Source organism: Diabrotica virgifera, chromosome 5 (genome assembly GCF_917563875.1).
Source record: "Diabrotica virgifera virgifera chromosome 5, PGI_DIABVI_V3a".
NCBI classification, from domain to species: Eukaryota; Metazoa; Arthropoda; class Insecta; order Coleoptera; family Chrysomelidae; genus Diabrotica; species Diabrotica virgifera.
Window position 1 is genome coordinate 109,906,079 of NC_065447.1, and position 23,505 is coordinate 109,929,583.

Genomic DNA, 23,505 nt, shown 5'->3' on the forward strand with positions numbered 1-23,505 from the left:
CAACTTGCTTATTATTTATGGTTAAATTCACATTTGTGTATAGCTTCTTTATTACAATCATAAATTTAGTCTTTTTTATTTTCAGTTTTAGACCATACTTGTTGGTATGAGTGTTTATGTTTTCCAGCAAATACTGTAAAGCTAGGTTATCTGTTACTATTAGCGTGTCATCAGCGTATTGTATATTGTTAATAAACTCTCTGTTAATGTTCACACCGATGTTTTGCTCTAAGAGTGCTTCCTGACATATTGTTTCGCTATTATATATATTAAATAGTATAGAAGAAAGCAGACAACTCTGACGCACACCTCGACGAATCTCAATTTCTTCGGTTGACTTATTATGAACCTTGATTTTTGCTCCCAGTAGAATCTGGATATGATGTTAATTTCGCGACTGTCGATGTTTTTGTTTCTTATAATTGCATACAGTTTTTTGTGTCTGAATTTGTCGAAGGCCTTCTCAAAATCTATGAAACCTACATAGAGATCTTGGTTTACATCCAAACGTCTCTGCATTAACACACTCAGAGCAAACAAAGCTTCCCGTGTTCCCAGTCCACTTCTGAATCCAAACTGTGTGGCTCTTATGTCCTCTTCAAATTGATTCTTTAAATTTATTAAATATTCTTTTGCGATTATTTTTAAAAATACTCTCAATGTGTGGCTCATCAATGCTGTAGTTCTGTGGTCTGAACAATCTCAGGCGGTATTATTTTCCTTACAAAAACCTAATATTTTTGCAACTTACCTAATTCTCATTCCCACATTAGGTCCACCGGTAGCTGCAGCTTCATGCAGAAACTCCTCTCTTGAATATGTTTTCTTCTGCTCTGCCAATTTGCTATCAAAGATACTGTCAAGTGGAGGATCATGGGCCAGCGTTACGGGAGTCCATGGCGCAGAATTGCTTTCGCTATCTAATTCGTCTACAGATCTACCAAATAAAAAAACATAAGTTTAGATACAAATAAAGTTTGTATTATATATATGAAGTATTCTTATTTCTAAGATATTCTACTAAAGTAACTATATATTATATACTTCAACATAAAAATAATCGTTTAAAAACAATACTCACTCATCAGCTGCAGCACTTCCATCCTTCTTATTTAAAAGCACTTCCAATTCCTCTGCATTGGTGTCCATCATATGAAGATAAACCTCATCTAATAACTCTGCGGAAATAGTAAAGATGCTCTTATAGTGGTCTATAAGAGTCCTAACAACATTAATGATATCTATTCTATCCTCAGGTCTATCGGATATGTCTTTAGCGCCAGGTTTTATACAATGTAAAATATTTGGCGCAAAAACAGTTGCAAGGTTACTGGTGTCCATTTTATTTCCGGAAACAGCTTCACCTAAAAATAATTTTATTTATATTTTACAAAAAAAATAATATAAGCACACAGGTATAAAAAATGGTTTGTATAATTGTATATCACCTCTTCAATCCTGACTTTCGGGTGGTTGTAGTAGTTCTGACAGTCACTGTCTCTGGAAATTTCTTTAATTTTATGCATTGGACTTTTGCAGAGTCTTGGGATTTGATTGATCCATAATCTTGTTGTTGATCCATCCATGTGGACCTCTGCCTTTCACCTTTCTTTGAATCATTATAGTCTCTTCCTATTTTCTCTGCTTGATCTTATAACACGTTCGATACATTTTAATTCGTCTGTACAATAGGTTGTAGAGCCTATTAGTGAACTTTAGTCCTCTTATAACTAAATTATTTGTTCTATGGTCCACGCAATTCGTAAAATTCTTTGTAACAAAAAATTTAAGTGGCGTTTAGCATTCTACTTTCCAATTGATTTATTATTCAAGACCGTACCAATATATTATTGAAAATATTAAACAGTTTCATGATCTCATGTTTAGGGTTAATGTCTTGGGTGTCTTACTATGTATTGTATTGATTATCTTCACTGTAGCAATCTTTTCTAGATAACATCTACAATTTATCTCCTCCTGTATTGTCCCTGTATTTATTATCAATCATTCCATATACAAGTAAAAATTGGTTTGGCATTTAAACAGATTTTTATAAAGTATTTTTTATAAGCGATGGTTAGTAGTTGATCTTTTGCATGGTATAGTGTAACATGTATTTGTGCAAAATATATTTGTTAATAAAATTAGTTTTATTCTTACCTGAATCATTTTGGGAATCATCAGCGTACTTGGCAACAACAGCTAAAAAACTAAGTAAAGCGTAGAGAGTATCCCTGTTAGCACTAGGTAGGAGTTGTACTAGATGTTGGAGAGCCTCTAATTGCAGTCTTCTATTACGTATCCCTAAAATCAAGAAATCTAAATATAGATAAACGTATTTGCCTAGGTTGCGAAAATAGTAAATAAAATAGAAAATAGAAAATAAAGATAGCTTAAGGTCTTTATTTTAAAGTTTTTGTGTTCTGATATACGCGTGGTAAAGGTTCTGCCAGTTTGACCGATGTATGAATGACTGCTGAATGAATAACTTCAGACAAACAGCTCCCCACTCCTCGGCATAGTCAGTTAAAGACCTTAATGTGCAAGCACATAGTAAAATGGAAATAGACGGTTTCGTTTTGATGTAAATCTGTCTCCTGCCATCCTTCGATAGCTGTTTCTAGCTCTACCCGTTGTCAAGAAGGCTATGCAAGAAGACAAGTCTAAATTAAACCTACCGATCTCTTCGGCATAAAATAAAATTTTTAGACCTTAGCAAGGTTAGAACGACCTCTAACGGGGCATAAGTGAAGTACAACGAAGTAAATGTCGACACGAATCAAGTTTTCTGTTAAACCAGATAAGAAAATATCAAAAGGCGCCGCTAGGAAAATATTCCAACATGCGATCTCAGAGAACCCATATGAAACGAGTCTTCTGTAATCTAATACAGAGTATGGTATAATAAATAAAGAGATCGGTAGTTTTGATCTAGATTTGTCTTCTTGTATAGCCTTATTAGAGTACAAAACACTCGTTTCATATGGGTTCTCTGAGATCGCATGTTGGACTATTTTCCTAGCGGCGCCTTTCGATATTTTCGTATCTGGGTTACCAGAAAACTTGATTGGTGTCGACATTTATTTCGTTTTATTTCGAATAGTAAAATGTTTTAGTGTTAGTTTAAGAGCTAGTGAACCCTCCTACTAACGGTTGTCCTGTAAGGCTAGAAATTTGTCTAGTGATAACTCATAGCACACCAAGGCTAAAAACCATGACCTGGCAGGCATCAGTCGTGCACGTGTATCTACCAGGTAAATCGAAAAGTCCAAATTTAGGGGGTAAAATAAAGTTTCTTCTGTAAAGATTAAATTTAAGTATGTGTTTGAGTCCTTGTATGCCCTTGTATTCTCAATATTTCTATACGGAGCAGAGACTTGGACTCTTCGCGCATGCGAGCGCCAAAAAATTGATGCCTTTGAGATGTGGTGCTGGAGAAGAATGCTGCGCATACCTTGGACAGCTCATAGGACAAACGTTTCCATTCTAAACCAACTCAATATTAAAAAAAGGCTGTCCACAATATGTCTGCAACGAATTCTGCAATTCTTTGGTCACGTGGTTCGCAGAGATGACGACAGTTTGGAGACATTAATTGTTTCTGGAAACGTTCCGGGGAGAAGATCAAGAGGACGATTACCAACTAGATGGTCTGACCAAATAAAGCATTCAGCTGGAAACTCATTCTGTGAAGCTCTTAGAGCAGCTGAAGATAGAGACCAATGGAGAAACATTGTTAGGAATATTGGAAGAAATCACGATCCTCAGTAATGGGGAAACGACAGGAGAGAGAGAGAGAGAGAGAGAGAGAGAGAGAGAGAGAGAGAGAGAGAGAGAGATGTGTTTGAGTATATACTCGTAAGTAGTTTTTGTTATACAAAGCGATTAAAAATTTTGAAAATGGCGAAATCGGCAATTTTTAACCCTAAATCAGACATTTAACTAAAAATTTCAATGTTGCCAAGGTAGGTAGATATTCTTTAAACATTGATTGATGAAATCCCAAAGAGTTTTTTGCAATACAATATCGAAAACCCCTTTGTTTTTTAATTGCTAATCAAGCGGGCGCGACACTGTAGTAGAAGTGAGCACGTTTGAGTTTGCATAAATTTAATATCTCGAGAAAGGGCAAATTTAAAGAGAAATCCACAGACAGGTCGATTTTTATTCTTAAATTTGGACTTTTTGGCATATATATAATACTAGTGAGCTTACCCGTCTAGGCGTGATCACGTAAACGATAATTTTTTTAACTGAGAGTAGGGGTTGTTTGATAGCTCATTTGAAAGGTTATTTAATTTTCTATTCAATAATATAGACATTAACATAATTATTTATACAGGGTGTACAAAAAATTTTTTTTTATTAAATTAACTTAGACAAAAGGAAAAAACAAATTGTGTGTACACATATGTATAAATAATTATGTTAGGGTTTATATTACTGAATACAGAATTAAATAACCTTTCAAATGAGCAATCACACAACCCCTACTCTTATTTTAAAAAATCATCAATTAAGTCACCACGCCCAGATGGATGACGTCACTAGTATTATATATATGCCAAATAGTCCTAATTTAAAAATAAAAATCGGAGGATTTCTCCTCAAATTTGCCCATTCTCGAGGTAATGAATTTATGCAAACTCAAACGTCCTCATTTATACTACACTGTTGCGCCCGCTTGATTAGCAATTAAAAAACAAAGGAGTTTTCAATATTGTATTGCAAAAAACTCTTCGGGATTTCATCAATAAATGTTTAAAGAATATCGACCTACCTTGGCAACATTGAAATTTTTACTTAAAAATTTAGGGTTAAAAATGGCGGATTTCGCAATTTTCAAAATTTTTTATCGCTTATACCGTATGTCCCTTTAAGTTGTATCCATATGGAAAACTTTTTTATTATTAATTTTACGAAAAAAATTATTCCTTATAAAAAGCTCTGCATGGTCCAAAACCTAAGATTTAACCATCAATTATCAAATTTTTGAATATTATACGAGGTATGTCAAAAAGTTTGAATTTCGCTCAAGAGTAAAGTAGCTTTATTTTTCGTAATATCGGAAATTGCTATTATGAAAAGTTGTTTGGAATTAAAAACTGTATTCTAATATGCAATTACATCGTCCTAATTGAAAAAAATTTTTTTGGGGAAATTATGGATAACTATCATTATTTTTTCAGTTATTTCAATTTTGATAACTCTTTTATTATTAATTTTACGAAAACAAGTGATTCTTAATAACAAGTTCTGGATGGTCTGCAACTTAAAATACAACCATCTTATTTTGTCAATTTTGTACGAGGTATGTCAAAAAAGATAAATTTAGATCAAAAGTAAAGTACCTTTATAGTTCAGAATATTTCAAATAGAAGGATGTAATTACATACTGAAACATAGTTTTTAATTCTAAATAACTTTTCATAATAACAATTTTTGACATTGGAAAAATAAACGTATTTTACTCTTGAGCGAAATTCATATTTTTTTGACATACCTCGTATAAAATTGATAAAATTTGACAAAAGATGGTTGTATTTTAGATTTTAGACCATGCGGAATTTTTTATTAAGGATCACTTCTTTTCGTAAAATTAATAATAAAAGTTATCTGAATTAAAATAACTGAAAATAATGTTAGTTATCCGTAATTCTCCAAAAAAAAAAATTTCAATTAGAAAGATGTACTTGCATACTGGAATACAGTTTTTAATTCCAAACCACTTTTTATAATAGCAATTTTCAATATTGTAAAAAATAAAGCTACTTTACTCTTGAGTGAAATTCAAACTTTTTGACATACCTCGTATAATATATAAAAAATTTGATATTTTATGGGGAAATCTTAGGTTTTGGACCATGCAGAGCTTTTAATAAACACTAACTTTTTTCGTAAAATTAATAATAAAAAAGTTTTCCATATGGATACAACTTACAGGGACATACTGTATAACAAAAACTATTAACATAAGAAAAAAATCACTAAAGACCTTTTCTGTTTGAAATGATTCAAAAAACCTAGAAAAACTTTGTTCGATGCAAAAAAGATAATTTTAGGAAAAGCCCCTAATCTTTCCCCTCGCCTGGCAACGTCTTATGCTCTTCAGAATCGCCTGTCATTGTACACATTTCTTCTAAATGACTTGCTCAAACACATACTTAAATTTAAACTTTACAGAAGAAAGTTTATTTTACCCCCTAAATTTGCACTTTTCGATTCACCTGGTAGATACACGTGCACGGCTGATGCCTGGCAGGTCATGGTTTTTAGCCTTGGTGTGCTATGAATTATCACTAGACACATTTATAGCCTTACAGGACGTCCGTTACTCGGAGGGTTCACTAGCTCTTAGACTATGTTTTATTGTTACATACCTAATACGCTAAGATTTTTAAATATATTTTAAAAAAGAAGATTAGTCAAGTTTGGCATTTTAGTGTATATGTTACAGTTCAAGTTGATTCTCAGTTAGAGTTGACTCCAACTAGTTGGAGTCAACTCCAACTGAAACGAACAGTAAAAGTTGATTTTAAAAATTTAAATCAACTTTTACTAGTTGGAGTTGACTCTTCCTGGATCGATTCAGTAAATGTTGATTATACGAGAATCTCAAGTGTATTTTTAATGAGTGTACGTTTCTTTGTTTTGAGCGTTTCAACTACTTATTAGTATAGTCTGTAACGTCGCCCCCGTTAGGTAAATTATTCTGATTCGATTTTTTGCACAAACTTACTCAAAGAAATACATCCGTATAACAATCCTTATAACAAATACACAGGGTGTCGCGCGGTACCGCGGTCGAAAAATTGTTTAACCAATTTCAGTAAAGTCAGTCAGTAAAGTGACACTTTATCGAACGAGTCTGATATTACGAGCAGAGGAACAGACGCGTTCGATAAAGAGTATTGAGGTGGTGCGTACAAAATTGTATCGTCAATCATAAAAAACAATAACACTTACTTACAACTTTGAGGAAATTTTTTTAATTTTAGACGAAATAAAAAATTCGTATGACAGTAATCACAGATGACTTTTGCATGATGGCCGGTTTTGATGTTTAATCGATAGGTTTAGCAATATTGTATACCTACCTAATTACTAAATCTGTAAAGTTTTGATTTATTTTGTATAAATATAATTGCGAAACACTACAGAATTTTACTTTTTGACATAAATTTTATCAATAATTAGATAAATTTTCTACAATATTTTTAATAATTAAAGTAAATAAATTTTAATTTCACTCAAATAAATAGATCGATTGCTGCCATTGACCACTTACATTCAATCTCGGTTAATTTGATTAATTATCGCGGCAGGTAAAGTAACATTCTTCTTTCAATACAACAAAGTGTTACTTTACTGTCGAAAATAAGGGCAAATGAGTACAATAATGAATGATTTTAGTGACGTTTGGCGATAAACAAAGATTTTAAACAAATTCGCAAAAATACACACACCGGCAAAATTAGCCGAACACCTTAAAAATGGGACATGTTTGATGTCTCGGGTTTCCTAAACCACTGATCCGATTTGGATGATTCTTTTAGTATGTTATAGCCTTATTATTTAAGAATATCGTTGTAATAATATTGTTGCTAGACAGGTAAATATCATTTTATACCGGGTGTACAAATCATGCTGTGTTTTTCTTAAAGTTTGGAACACCCTGTGGAATATTCTAGCACATGTAAAATATTAAAATTAACACTCAATTGTAGATTTAGGCTTTCTTAACATTTTTCTTTTTGATTCATTTACTTATGTGTGATAATAAAAAATTTATGTGCGTTAACAACTATCCATGTTTTTCATCAATAAATCCTCATAGTAGGGGAGGAAAGTATACTAAATTTGCAGTTACTCGAGCTTTATGGGAACCTATTGAATTGTGAAGGGTATGTGCTAAAATCAGAAAAAGGTTAAGTTAAATTTTCCATAAAGTGAGGGAGTTTTCATTTTTTAATTTAATTTTCCCTTTGAAACAATTATTTTTCTCCGATTATAGCGCTATCTATCCATAATTAGAAAAAATGTGTCGAATAAAAGTTGCTTATTTTTACGTGAAGAATCCAAATCTGCAATAAAAATTGGGGTTCCTATTTGGGATTTTAAATTAAATCCCCCACCCCACCTCCGTGGGGGTTCGTTACACCCCACGGAGAGGGGAGGGGGTAAATTAAAAATTTTAAATACGAACCCTGCGATATTTCGCGAAATGAACATCAGATCGTAAAACTGCAAAATACACCTATTCAATATTTTTCAAAAATCTACCGAATGGCACCAAACACGATCCCGACGGAGGTGAGCTGGGGGGTTACTTTAAAATCTTAAATAGGAGACATCTGTACAAACTGCAAATTTAGCATACTTTCCTCCCCTACTATGAGGATTTATTGATAAAAAACATGGCTAGTTGTTAAAGCACATAACTTTTTTATTTTCCAACATAAGCAAATGAATCAAAAAAGAAAATGTTAAGAAAGCCTACAATCGAGTTCTAATTTTAAAATATTATATATATACTAGAATATTCCACAGGGTGTTCCGAAATTTAAGAAAAAAAAGACAGTATGATTGTAACAGCCGGTATAAAATGACATGTGCCTGTCTAGCAACAATATTATTACACCGATATTCTTAACTGATAAGGCTATAACTTACTAAAAGAATCACTTAAATCGGACAACAGGTTTAGGAAATTCGAGACATCAAACATATCCCATTTTTAAGGTGTTCGGCTAATTTTGCCGGTGTGTGTAATTTTTTCACTTCGTACAATTTTTTTTAGATCCGTTGGGCCTTTTTTTCTCTAAAATTAACTGTTGTCGAGTTATTAGCTACTTAAAATTTGAAAAACGCCAAAATAACCATTTTCGAGGTTAAATAACTCGGTTAAAGATAATTATTGTGAAAGTTGAGCTAGCGGCCGTGGAGTAACGGCATAATCGCTGGCCTCATACGCCAGTGCACGTGGGTTCGAGCCCTGCTAAAGACAAACCATTTTCATTTCCAATAATGACACGAGCCGTCTCACCGTGCCTCGGAGAGCACGTTAAGCCGTCGGTCTCCCTGGGCTAGTGTACATCGACACTAGTTACTTGAAACAGGGTTAAAGATGTAATTGGCGCCGGAACTGTCCGAAAGGCAAAAATGCGATACGATATTATTATTATGAAAGTCAGAAACTAAAAAAAATCAAAGATTAAAGCTACCTCTATAAGATCCTGAAGAAATTTTTGTCATTATTTCATTAATAAGATATTATTTTTAATTATCAACAATGAGCGCTAACCGTGTATTGAGGGCGGCCGTCAATGTGAGTGCGAGTGAGATCCGCCATTGGACGGCTGGAATGGTGCATCTCTTTAGCACTCACCATTGACGGCCGCCTAATACGCACTTAGCACTCATTGTTAATAATTAAAGATAAAGCTTAGTAATAAAATAGTGACAAAAATTTCTGCTGGATCTTGTAGAGGGGGCTATAAACTTTGATTTGGTCACTTTCTGACTTTGATAATAATGAATTTTAACCGAGTTATTAAGCCTTGAAAATGGCTATTTTCGCATTTTTCAAATTTTAAATCGCGTATAACTCGACAACAATCAATTTTAGAGAAAAATCACAAAATACCTTTTTTTGCTCAGAATAACCCAAACGATCTAAAAAAATGTTCGAAGTGAAAAAATTATTTTTGTGAATTTGTCTAAAAAGAATTGTTTAAACAATTTATCGATCAGGGTACTGCCTGGCACCCAGTAGATTTGTTATAAGGACCTCTTTTTGAGTAAGTTTGTGCAAAAAATTCGAATCGGAGTAATTTACCTAACGGGGGCGACGATACAGCCTAGACTAATTTAAACATATTCAGTAACATTAATTTCTAGAATCGGCTGTTTGTGTGAATCAGAATCAACTTTTACTAAATGGCATTGGGAAGAGTATACTTTTCCTAGTTGGAGTCTACTTTTACTAGTAAATGTTGAATATAAATCTTTATTTTATATTCATAATCAACTTTTACTGAAACCAGCCGTTAGAGTTGACTCCAACTAGTTGGAGTCAACTCCAACTGGATAATCAACTTGAACTGTAACATATATATTTTATATTTGGAAACTCTATTTTAATATTTGCTTACTTTGTGTTTGAACAAACGCGTGATATAAGTCCCTGCAAAGTAGAGGATCAGGTAGATCCCTAAGATACTCCTTCAAGAGGGTAGCTACATCATGCGGACATTGTTCATCCTCTAGCGAGGATTCTTTGCCACAGTCAAAGTCTTCTCGTAGCTATAAAAAAAAAGAAAATAATTAAAACCAACATATATGTAAGTAATACAAACATTTAACTATACATTTAAAGCTAAATATTTCAATAAATATTGAATTGTGCTATTGAAAGCAATGCATGGAGAAAGAGCATAATTATACCAATATTCAAGAAAGGAGACAAATAATACCCCAACAATAATTATAGAGGTATAAATCTACTGAACACCGCACTTAAGCTTACCACAAATATCTTAACTAACAAAATCAATAAATAGCAACTTTATCAGATGAACAACAAGGATTTAGATCCGGAACATCCTGCGTAGACGCCGTATTTGTACTAAGACAAATCACAGAAATGGCCATCGAGTACAACAAACCAGCATATCTACGTTTAATAGACCTGACAAAGACTTTCGATCGCATACCAATCAATATTATACAAACCGTCGAAAACATCTACTTCCATAACCGAATACAGGCAAAGATAGATAGAAAACGAACACAGTGTATACCAGTACAAAGCAGACATGGTGACATGGTGACTCGTTAAGCCTACTGCTCTTTAATATAAAAATGGATGAAATAATACAAACAGTACGTAAAGGTCATGGTTACAGAATGGATAACAAAAAAAACCCAAATATTATGTTATGCAGACGACGCCGCATTAATCGTTGAGAAAGAAGACGATCTCCAAAGATTAAAATCGAAGCTGATGGAAAAGTAATAAATAAAGAAGCAAGGTATAGTTCTCTAGGAATAGATATAACTAGTTACGGAGATGTTGGAGAAGAAGTACGACAACAAAGCTTAAAAGCAAGTAAAGCGGCGGGATCTCTTAATGACACAATCTGGAAGAACAAACGCCTAAGACAAGACACAAAAGCAAAAATCTATAAAGCAGCAATTAGACCTATATTGACATACATGGCGGAGACAAGACCTGACACATCTAAAACGAGACGACTAATAGAAACAACAGAGATGAATATACTTCGACGAATATCAGGGAAAAGTATTTTTTGGGCACATCGAAAAACCACTGAGCCTAGATTTTCAGATATTAAATATTAGTCGAGGAACTGAAGCATTTTGGTTCGCAATTTGTTCATCCAGCATGGATTTACTTGAAATTTTCACAGAAGGTAGGGAATAGTCCAGGGATCATTTTCTATATCATGCCGCTGTACGCTAAAACCTTGGGGGTAGTTGCCACCCCATCTCGGGGGTGGGATTTTTTTATTAAATTTTAACTAGTAAATCGATACACAACGTAATTCTAAGAAATGTTTTTTAAAATTTTTTTCGTAAAACTAATATTTTTCGAGTTATTCGCGGTTGAAAGTAACAGTTTTTCGACGAAAAATCCACTTTTTTAGAGAGTTTTTTGAAAATAACTCGAAAAATATGCATTTAATCAAAGAAACTGTGGCTACCGAAATTGTGTCTTTTAATAACACAAACCAAATTCTATTTCTATAATATTTTTACCACCAATACAAACCGAGATAAGGCATGTTAAATTTTAGCTTTTTTCGTCAAATGTATAATTTGAAATACGCCAAATAACGGGAAAACTTTACATTTTTCGAGGAAAACTTGAAAAATCTTTTTTCTACGAGCGTGCAAAAATGTATACTTTCGAGCACGCGTTTTAGTTTAGAAAGTTTTATTTTTCCGCACGCGTTTTACTTTTCCGCACGCGTTTAAATATTTTAATATGGCCTGAAAATAATTATAATACATGCAATAAACTAATATTTAGATATTATTTACTATTTTATTTCAAATGTATCTTATTGTGTTCCTGTTTTAATGAAATTAACGCAACAATTCGATGAAATAAAATTATTTTGACATAATCTTCGAAAGTCAAATCGGTAGACAATAACAGTCGTTTTGAATCATCGGCATTGAAAGTTTGGTTTTGACAACCTTGTCAAAGAATTAATTTGTGTATGTATTTTCATATTAATTAAATTAATTGAGTAAGATTTGGTCATTTTTTAAAGACTCGTAGAAAGACCGCTCGTTTAAAGACTCCCGCTTCGCGTTGTTCGGCAAACTGGAGTCTCGTGCCGAAAAGTATGACTTTCTGCACTTGTTAGGAAAATAACTATTTTCTATGGATGCTATACAATGTGCAACTTCTCTCACTACTTACATACATTCAAAACGAAAAATTCCTCATGCAGTGAGAAACGTCGGCCATTGCAGTGAGAAATATTTTTTCTCACGGGTGTCCTACGGTTTTCCATATATCATCGTCGTTTCCATGGTAACATGCACAATACAAACACAATTAATATTGTCAAAAAAAATGTGTTAAAGCAAAACTTACGAGGAATTACCTTTCAAAACTGTTCAAAAATAACTGTTAATTAGAACATAAAACAATAAAGTATATACATTTTAAGAATATTAAATACATGTATAATATGTATTTTATTTCAAATTTATGCATATAATATACATAAAAGCACCTAAATGATTTAATTTTGAAGTTTGAATTCTTGAGAAAACCGCATCCACAGAAAAATCGCTTGATTTGCGGCCCTCGCCTCGTACCTCGGCTCGTGCCAACAAACTTCTGCGCTCGTGAGAAATACGTCTTTTTCTCACTTGTTGTACGATATACTAATTTTAAAGGATACACTTAGACCTTTCAAAAGAAAAAAAAAAGTTTCTAGCATTAAAATTGAGTGACTTATGATCAAAAAAAGGTCGGTACCTGCTTTTCTTTATGAAAAAATCAGTGAAAACAACCCTCTAACTACCATCGTAATTAAAAATTGGTCTTCACCTTTTAATCCGGTCAACTTAGACATCAAAATGCTTGGCAAATAACAAAAATTGCCGGAGAGCCAAATTTTGGTGGAGAGCTAGGGTATACCATAACAAATAAAGTTTAAAAAGTTCCCATCGATCCCATGTGTGCGTCAAAAGTTATTTGGGGTCAAAGGTCAAAATTTGAGATTTTTTGGATTTTTTTCGAAAACGGTAAGTTTTATCAAAAAAAACCTCAAACTAAAGTTGTAGATCTTAACATTCTCTACAAAAATTGTCCTTACAATTTTTTTCCTAAGAGTTACCATTCCTGAGATATCGCGATTTTAGAAGTTACTTTATACATTATATGCACATATAAGCCACGTATATACATATGTGGCCCTTAAGACAAGTATAAATGCCTATTTGTGTCTCTTTTATATAGTATATTATATTATTCTGAAAATATTTCTTCAAAAGGTAATCAGTCCCAAACTGAATTTCCTCTGTCCACGTGGCCTTGAAAAACATTTGGCTATACCATTGTTTAAAAAAGAACAGATTGTCTATTATAGGCAATGGCTACAGTATTGTCCATAGGTCTGGTTCATAATATTATCTGTTTCTTTTAGTGCTAAAGGTTCAGTTCAAGTGAATATAAGTACTTATTACAAGCGTCTACCATTTAGTACCGTTACCGTTATTTGTACAATTTTATAGTTTTAAAAATGTCTCAGTTTTGCTTAATTTGCAATAAACTTTTACATATTGAATATTGAAGTGAAACAATAATTTATAAGGCAACAAACACAATAATTGTAGTTGGTGAAGATGTTGATTTGTTGGTACTGATTACTGCAAGGACTCCAGTAGATAAAGTTATCTATTTTCTGAAACCTGGAAGGGCTCAACAGCGAACAGAGATATATTCTTCGAATAGTTTATCGGCTTATCCCAAATGCCAAAAGTACATTTTATTTTTACATGCGATAACCGGCTGCGACACTACGTCAGCAATGTACAGAAGGGGCAAAACGTCAGTACTTAAATTATTCGAAAAAAAAGATTTGACTGATTGCTGTAAACTTTTTACAGAACTTGATTCTACACCGCAAACAATAATTACGGAAGGAATTCGCTTTCTTCTTGCGGTTTATGGAGCTCCAAAATTATTTGTCTTGATAAATACCGATACTTAACTTTTGTAAAAAATACGCGAAACAAGAAACAAGTACAACTATCATGTCTTCCTCCAACATCAGCATCTGCTTTTCAACATTTGTATCGAGTATATTATCAAGTTCAAACATGGCTAGGCAATGAACTGAATCCAGAAGACTGGGGTTGGAAATTAAAAGATAATACTCTAGAACCGATTAAAACCTTACTCCCACCTGCTCCAGAAAAACTCCTTAACACTATTTTTTGCAATTGCAAAAAAGGTTGTAGTGCCAAATGTGGATGTAAAAAAGTCGGGTTGCTGTGTTCTCTAGTGTGTACCAACTGCCAAGGTCAGTCTTGCTCAAATGTCCAGTTTAGTACAACAGAGGAAGACTCCTGTGATTTTAATGAAGAGACCAATGACTCAGTCACATTTGAACAATTTTTGAACATCCAGCAAGAGGAAGAGGAAGAAGATGAAATCGAAGAAGACTTGACTGTTGAAGTAGACTTTCAAGAATATGAATCTGATGAAAATATCTAAAGAAATCAAAACAATAGTTAACCTAATAATCAATAGCAATATCAATAATAAGGTAATATCTAAAACTTGACCGGTATTGTTTCCTTAAATTATCCTAAAATTGTCAAAACAGTTAGTGGAGTAGGCCTACAGGGGAAACCACGGTAAAAAAAACGCGCCGAGTACACTACCTCACAGGTGGTGTGGAAACGTGTGCATATCATGTATAATGTGACTCTTTGAATCGCGATATCTCAGGAATGGCAACTCTTAGGAAAAAAATAGTAAGGTTTATTTTTGTAGAGAATTTTAAGATCTACAACTTTGGTTTAAGGTTCTTTTTTGATAAAACTTACCGTTTTCGAAAAAAATCCAAAAAATCTAAAATTTTGACCTTTGAACCCGAATAACTTTTGACGCACACATGGGATCGATGGGGACTTTTTAAACTTTATTTGTTATGGTATACCCTAGCTGTCCACCAAAATTTGGCTCTCCGGCAATTTTTGTTATTTGAAATGTCTATATAGACCGGGTTATTTCTGTAATTCCTTTTATATTTGTATTATCAATACACCCAAGAAGTATGACCCATTTAAAAGGCCTAGTGTTAGAAAAATCGGAGTTTACAGTAAAAAATGATTTTTTGCAATTTCGTATTTTTCACCATTTTCTTCAAAATTCCTCCGAAAATACTAGAGGTACGAAAAAAATCATAAACTACTAAATTGTAGCTTTTTTCATAACTGACATTTTATTGTGCACAGATTTTCATTACAGTGAATAGTTAGCGAGATATAGCTGTTACGAGCAAACACCTTCGTATCGAACCCTTTAAACCCACCCCAATTAAAAACTAAGGGATCTTACGGAATTTAATTTACATAATCTTATAGCTCTTCAAAAATCCTACAAAATTATTTTTGAAAAAACTTTTTATCGCCAAAAATAAAGGAGCTATGTCTATAAAACCAATTTTATTTTTCGACAAATTCGAATAGTCCGCTTATAGAGCATTTTCAATGTATATAGGTAAAGTTGACACCATCTATCTATCGCCCGTCGGCCAATTCAAACAAAAATATAACTCCAGACCATGTTTTACAACCTTTAGTCCAGACAAATTAATATATGTATTTAATATATTTTTACCACCAAAAATGAGATGTTTTAATCAAATATTGCTTCAAATATAATCTGCAGAATAATTTTGAATCACGTTCCGCTAATGAACTTGCTTTTTTGTCCTTAAAAGTAGAAAAAAGTTTCAATTCGATTGCTTAATATTTCATCTAAATATAATCGTCTAACAATTTTAACTGTACTAATGCCCAAGTATACATTTTCAAGTGTTACACTGATTGATTTACAATAAGTAACCCGGTTGTAAAAATACCGGCGTGTGCCTTATCACAAAGGGACATCGGTTTACTCGAATTTCATAACAATACAAATGTTATCTGTTTGAATTTGCCGACGGGCGAAATATCTATGGACCCGACTTTAATACCACAGAACTAGTTCGCATACTGGAAGGTGACTAAAAAACTATTTGTATTTGTATGTGTACATATTTGTAAATTCGTATTTTTGTGTAAATAAATGTTTTTGTAATTCTTTAATTCTACTTTTTTCTCTGTATAGATCTAATCAATTATCTACTTATAAAAATTGCAATGTTATTAAGGGTGCTTTTTAAGGGTTGAAATATAATATTATATCCTTTAGCATAAAACAATCATTATTTAACCAATCAAAACCAAATTTTACTCATATTAAAATTTACAATGTTTGTATATAATTTTTCACAATAAGGGGTAGTTTACACCCCTAAAAATAATCAACGCCCTTGAGCATGATATAGAATATAAAGTACAGGGTGAGATGATCCTAATCTCAAATTTTTATGTAAATCGATGAAAGCCGAAATTATTCTTTTAGGATGTCAATTTTTTATATATAGCTCCAACAAGGGTGGTTGTAAGCATTGAAATATTATGATATTATATCTTAAAGCATAAAACAATCATTATGTAACTAATAAGAACCAAATTTTGACAATATTGAAGTTTAAAATGTTATTTTATAATTATTTACAATTAGGGGTAGTTTTCACCCTTAAAAAAATCAAAAGCGTACAACGGCTCAATATAGAAAATGAACTAGAGGGTGAAATAAGCCTAATCCCAAATTTTTGTACAAATCGATGCTGGACGAAAAAATTTCGAGGTTTTGCCATTTTTTCAGCTTCATTTCCTCAACTATATTCATATGGATTTCTTAATTATTTCAGATACTACACAGAAAAGACAAAGTTATGAAAATATTGTAATCTTTAAATACAATGTATACTATTTTCTGCAAATATTTATTTTACCCACAGTTATGTGAACTATCTAAGGATATAGCCAATAACTCGAAAATTGCTTAATTACCTGCCGAATTCGTTTCTTCGACGTGCTAACCCTGAATAGACCTAAGGTATGTAATCCGTGCCTCTCCAAATGCCTAAAACATTCCGTTAGGATATTTGGAACGGCTGCCTCCTCCTCCATGACGGCGGCAGGAATATCGGCGTTCGAGCTGCAGGATATAGAGTCAAGTAGTCCTGGCACGCTGCCGATCATTCTTTTGTGCAGGACGAGGTTTTCACACGAGCCTTTCTGAAATTAAATATTATACATTATATCCTGGTATAATATTAGTTTCCACTGAATATTAATTTAATGAGAATTAAAATATTTTATTTCATAATATCATTAGCAAATAAATTAGTTTATGATCTTAATGTTTTCCTACTAACTTTATGTTTTCTTATAGGAACAATTGGTCATCTGATGGGAACAAAATATTGAGATATTTTGAAAATTATTTTTAATATCCACCAGCTATTTGTGAATGGTTAAGTAAGATTATACACCGAGAGAACAATTTCTTTTCTCCTAAAACACTGATTTCTTTGAGCTATCTTTCTTAAAATTTACCATATCATATTAACTTATAGTTAATTTTACATAAAGAAACGAGTTTTTTAAACCCAACTCAATAATTTCTTACGGATAATTTCTTCAATACTAAGAAATGCATTAATGGTTACATTTTAATTTTCTTATCCTAAAGTTTTTGTTTCTTAAATTGAAAACTACAAATATTTTGCAGTATAAGAAATATATGTTAAGTTAATCCATATTTATATTTGTGAACAAGAAATTTTCTATCAATCAAATAAATATTTTAAACCACAAGAAATAATTCTTCAGAAATACCCTCTGTAGTAACCGTGGTTATTAAATAAAAACTTTATCATTAATGCCGAAATGCTACTTGCAAAGAGATTTTCTTCCACAAAAGAATTGCGCAGTAACCATTATTCACTATTTGTGATTTAATCTCAGTGTTTGGCAAGACGGCGTGCATCGCATTAGTTCATTTTCATAGATGGATTTTGGATTTGATGGTTTCCTTTTAAATCCAAGGGATAGTTTGAAGGTACGTACATAAGTATATAAAAGTAAATTGATTAATTTAAGATGTAATAATAATATTGTTACATATCCGAATATGTAGTTCTAAAAGAAACATAATAGTAGATTATACCACGGGTCAATAATGATGGCTATTATTCCCGAGGAATATTTACGAACCGAGCCGCGTTAGCGGCGAGGGAGTAACATTCCGAGGGAATGAGAGCCATTATTGCGAGTAGTATACTCTACTTTATCTACGACAAATTAATTAATTTAAGATTTTTAATGAACAACTTTATTTGTTAAAAACATTAAAATTAGTAATAGTACAATTAATAAACTGAATTGGTTGAGAATCATCATTAACTTTAGTAGAGTTTTTAATACAAATATTTGGGATCTCGATTGCTGTAGAACAAGAAGATGGTACATTACTGTTTATCTCTTTAGCGATAGTATCTGCTGTAGTTGCCTTGTTTCTCATAAACTGATCAATGTATCCTTCAGCTACCTGTGTTGACTTCCAGCCCCCATGACGCTCTCAACAAAAACTGTCAAATATACTATTCGTTTGAAAGTGACACTTTTTGAGGTTGATTATTTTGTTTCCGTGGTGAATTTTGTGATTGTTGTGCCAGAGGGATTAATAGCTATTAATCCCGCATTATTAATCCCTAAGGGATTATTATATGGCATTATATTGCAAACACCACAAGTATAATACATATATTATGTATCAGTCGTAGATATCTATATAATAGTATCTTTATATGCATTTTAGATATCTATAATGATGGACAACTCTGAAAGAAAGGATCTTATTCTAACTGGGAAATAAGCCACAATTTAACTTAAAAAATGATTTTATTGACGTTTCGACTTCCACCTCGGAGAGAACAATATAATATAAAGTTTCACAACAATATTGAAAGGAGCTATTAACCACCTAGAGGCTTCCATAAATGGTAGAACTGTATACAGGTAAGTTCCTTTATATATAAAAATGTGTATACATATGTATAAACTATATGTTTCTTGAATGTATAGTCTTCTATAAACAATCCTACAATTCAACGTTATATCAAACATGGCGTGTGCTTTATTTGTCATAAAGAAATATTAGTTAGTCTAAAAGAAACATCTTAACGGTTAAGAAATTTAATACCGAAAACCGCGAATTAGTTAATATGTATTAAATGCGTTAAGATGTAAACTAATAATACTTTCCCGTAATAAAATTTCTTAATGATTAGGTTTGCTGTATGTTTTGGATTATATAAATAAATAAAATTACAATATATATCTGCTTCAATGTTTTACCTTGGTTGTATTTTTCTTCTTGTTTTAGCTAAACAATGTCTATTGTGTGAATTAATATTATACAGATAAATAATTAATATTTCATATAAAGAAAGAAAGAAATTGACAAAGATGGTAGGATAAATAAATAAAGCCATGTTTGAACTAAATATGATTGATTATTATTTGTTGAAATGCCAAGAAATGTTTTTGGATTGTAGACTGTTTTATTGATGCCTACCGTTCTTATACCAAAAAATTAATAGTTTTTATGTGTGGCCCGTGTATTTGTTTTTTTTTGTATTTCCTTTTGTCAAAATACGTATGTACTTATATCCTTATAATTTTTTTTTAAATAAGTTTACTCTTTCTACATAACTGTTACAACAGGAAAACATGTTAACAAGGAAATATTAAGGAAGTTGGATTCATCCTTTATAGTTTATATATTCATCCTCACCATCCTTTTATTATTGTATAAAAGCCAGTGGTTTAAGAGTGGAGAAATTATTTGTATGTATTAATATCTAACGTTTTATATCCTGTTTTTATTATCTAATAAAGAATAATTTTACCTTAACATAATGATTTATTTCGCCGTATGTAATATCACTTTATTTTTAAGAAATGTAACTTAATTCTAAATATACAATTATATCTGCGAAATATATTTCGTAACATTAAATATATTAATTATTAATGGTAACAACAATATTCCTTACTAAGAAATACTATTGCTCAGAAAGAAGGGTTTTGTAATGCCAAGAAAATATATTTTTATGGCAAGTATAATTTCTTTCTGACAAATGGGTTTGCAGTTTGCAAGAAAGTGATAGTTCAATCATGTTTAAGATATATTTCTTTGGGTATATTAAAATTTATTTGAAATATTTTAGAAAATTATATCTTACATACAAAGATATATTTCTTAGGCAATATGCCAAGTCGATCTTTCTTAAATATTAATAAAGTTTCTTTACGTCAAGAATTTTTTCTCTCGGTGTAGAGACCTGGTGATAAAATTTTACTTTAAAAAAATGTAAATTTTAATATTAAAATTTACATTTTGTTAAGTACCTACAAACCATCCCTATATTTTCAGTGCGGCACAGATTATCGAATTCGAATTATACCTACCGCATTACAGTTGGAAGTGACAGAAAAAAACGTACCTCTGTGATTAATATACATTGAACTTAGAAAATTATGTACTCCTCGACGGGTATTTGCATACTAAAACGACTTGTACTTAATAGATATACAATTGGTAAGCGATTAAAATATTTTAAATGGATAACCAATCAATGATGAGAATGAAGATAATTTGACACAAAAGTAATCTATCGTGACAGTGTTTTCACAACATCGCATGGTAAAATGACAATTGTAATTTCTAGGTTAATATTTTTCAGCGACGTAAATATAAATATTTTAATGTTATTGGTATATTATGCGGACACTGTATAATGAAGTTTGAATATTTTAAATACTAATATTCTGGCAAATAATTGTATAAATGTTGATGTTTATATAAAAATAAGACAACTGTCAGATTTAACTAAAATGGCATGTAATGATTTGCGACATTCCCTATATGACGCCAAAATTAATGACGCACTGAAAACAGGGTTTGAGATCAACTGTACTCAGAAATTTTAAAACATATTTAAAAAAAGCCGCATCTTACAAATGTTTGGGGAAGTTTAAGGCAAAGTTTAAGCGAACAAAACCCCCATAAAATTTTTATGGCGTGCACAAATTTCACTTTTATTTTATTTAAAGATGTTTCTGTCAAAAGAAAGACATACATGTCCTTTTTCAATATAAAATCTTAAAACACTTTTCGATGTATTGGAAAAAATCGGTTTTCATTTTGTAACTTCAAAGGGCTATAATTTTTATGTGCCCATTTGTATTAAGGTAAGTTAGGTTCAGTCAGATTATTTTTGGTCCCAGTATACGTGATTTAATTTATGACGTAACTGTCTGTTACACGTTGTATAATGTACCATTTTTAGAATCCACTAGTAGTTTTTTAGTGGTCAATGTAGTTACCTTCTGTTATTTTATTTAATCAGTTCTTTTCTTACCCTGCTAAATAAAATTTGCATACTCCACAATATAGGAGCAGAATACAGGTGCTCCAGTTTTCAAATTTTTGAAATTAATCTTATTATACCCTAGTATAAGTATTCAAAACGAAAATTATTTTAGGTCCCACCGAGATTTGAACTCGGATCGCTGGATTCAAAGTCCAGAGTGCTAACCATTACACCATGGAACCGATGGAAAAAATATATTTCTAGAATTTTCGATTTATTTGGTCATCAAGATGTCAATAAAAAATTGATTTTCGGTATTTTTTTTATATATTCGCATCCCAATTCATGAACTTACGATATGTATATTATTCTACGATACATTTATTTACAAAATGTTCTTAAAATGCTCATTAATTATTCTTATACGTAGACTCAAAATCATTGTGCAGGACATCGAAAAAGTAAAATTTTTGAGGTCCCACCGAGATTTGAACTCGGATCGCTGGATTCAAAGTCCAGAGTGCTAACCATTACACCATGGAACCTATATTAAGAATTAATACTTCTTCATTTAAGTATTCGTGATAAACGTGAGAGTTTAGATGAAGGTGCTTGACCTTTGACATCTTTATAAGATTATTTAATACGTATTATGTTTCAAAATTCTCGATCGCAAAAATTCGTAAGATACTTCAAAACTTTTGTAAAAAGATTATGCAAAATATATTGCAGTTTACAGATTAAGACAAATTTTAATGATAACATTGTTTTTAATACGTAATAAAATTATTTTTTTAGTAATAAATAGTGTCCTGTCCTGACATTGATATATTATACAGTAAAATATAAGTACCTATATTCGTATTCGTGTAGCATCTTATAAGTATAATATCGGTAATAAAGCTGCTACTAAACGTAGCATATACAATATACTAGACAATACTTGAAGTATAGTAGGTATATTTATACATAAAAGACAAGATAAAACAAAAAATAGATAACGAGATAGGAGAATATCAACGTGGATAAAATTTTCCTGCTGCGTGATATACAAACGGGAAATCTACAGTTTTCCTGTATTCATTGACTTTAAACAAAATTTTGACACAGTCAAACGAAAGAAATATACTATGTAAAATTAGAATTAGTAAAAAATTAATAAAAAAATGATAAAAGTGACACTCAGAGAAACCGAGATTGGGTTTAAAATAAATTAAAAGAAACAGATAAGTTTAAGGTAAGCGCAGGGCAAATTTTCATGAGAGAAGCCAAAATTAACAGGACAGGACTTGTATATCAATAAAAACACCAATACTTGGCATTCGCTGATGACATAGTATTGATAGCCAGAAATAAATAAGAATTAAAAGAAAAAATACCCAAAAGACTAGGGCCGAGAGTGATGAAGAAAGGGATATACATAAACTAAGAAAAGACCAAATATATAAAATTTACAGAACGAGAATAGGTGTATCTAAAAACTATACCTGGCAATAATCACAGAAGGAAAATCTATCAACAATAATCAAAAACAAACAGTTTCTTAAGTAGTACCTAAGTGCCCAATATACCTAATTATTGCCAACATTATCAGTATATGAATAGGAGAATATCACTGGATATTTTCCTTCGAGTCAATTATTTTTTATAGCTACAAAAAAATATACAGGATGTCCAAAAACTCTCCTGGCAAACAAAGACAGGAGATTCCTAGATAGATAGATAGATAGAATTTTATTGTTTATAAAAACTTTACAGTTTCATAACAAGAAATTTAGTTCGCTACATGTACATAAATAACTTAGATATAAATAGCATTAAAAAAGTATAAAAATGCAAGTAAGTTCTAGAATACAAACTTATACATATATAGACATACCTATATTAAATATTATATAAACATACACACCTTTACCCACCTACTCGCATACACATACATATAAATAATTACATA

At 31.6% G+C, this 23,505-nt stretch overlaps 1 protein-coding gene and 2 non-coding genes across 3 annotated transcripts in view; all 3 read right to left on the reverse strand.

The window, feature by feature from the left end:
- Positions 1 to 23,505, reverse strand: part of LOC126885093 (uncharacterized) — a 275,171-nt gene that overhangs the window by 11,264 nt on the left and 240,402 nt on the right. The window contains exons 5-9 of the mRNA XM_050651517.1: positions 17,179 to 17,406; positions 10,155 to 10,305; positions 2,161 to 2,304; positions 1,082 to 1,364; positions 752 to 937 (exon numbers count right to left, since the gene is read on the reverse strand). Coding sequence (XP_050507474.1) covers positions 752 to 937; positions 1,082 to 1,364; positions 2,161 to 2,304; positions 10,155 to 10,305; positions 17,179 to 17,406 — 992 coding nt within the window. The remainder of the gene's footprint in view (positions 1 to 751; positions 938 to 1,081; positions 1,365 to 2,160; positions 2,305 to 10,154; positions 10,306 to 17,178; positions 17,407 to 23,505) is intronic.
- Trnaq-uug (transfer RNA glutamine (anticodon UUG)) lies at positions 21,722 to 21,793 on the reverse strand. Its single transcript has one exon. It is a non-coding gene; the product is annotated as a tRNA-Gln (tRNA).
- On the reverse strand, positions 22,025 to 22,096 carry Trnaq-uug (transfer RNA glutamine (anticodon UUG)). Its single transcript has one exon. It is a non-coding gene; the product is annotated as a tRNA-Gln (tRNA).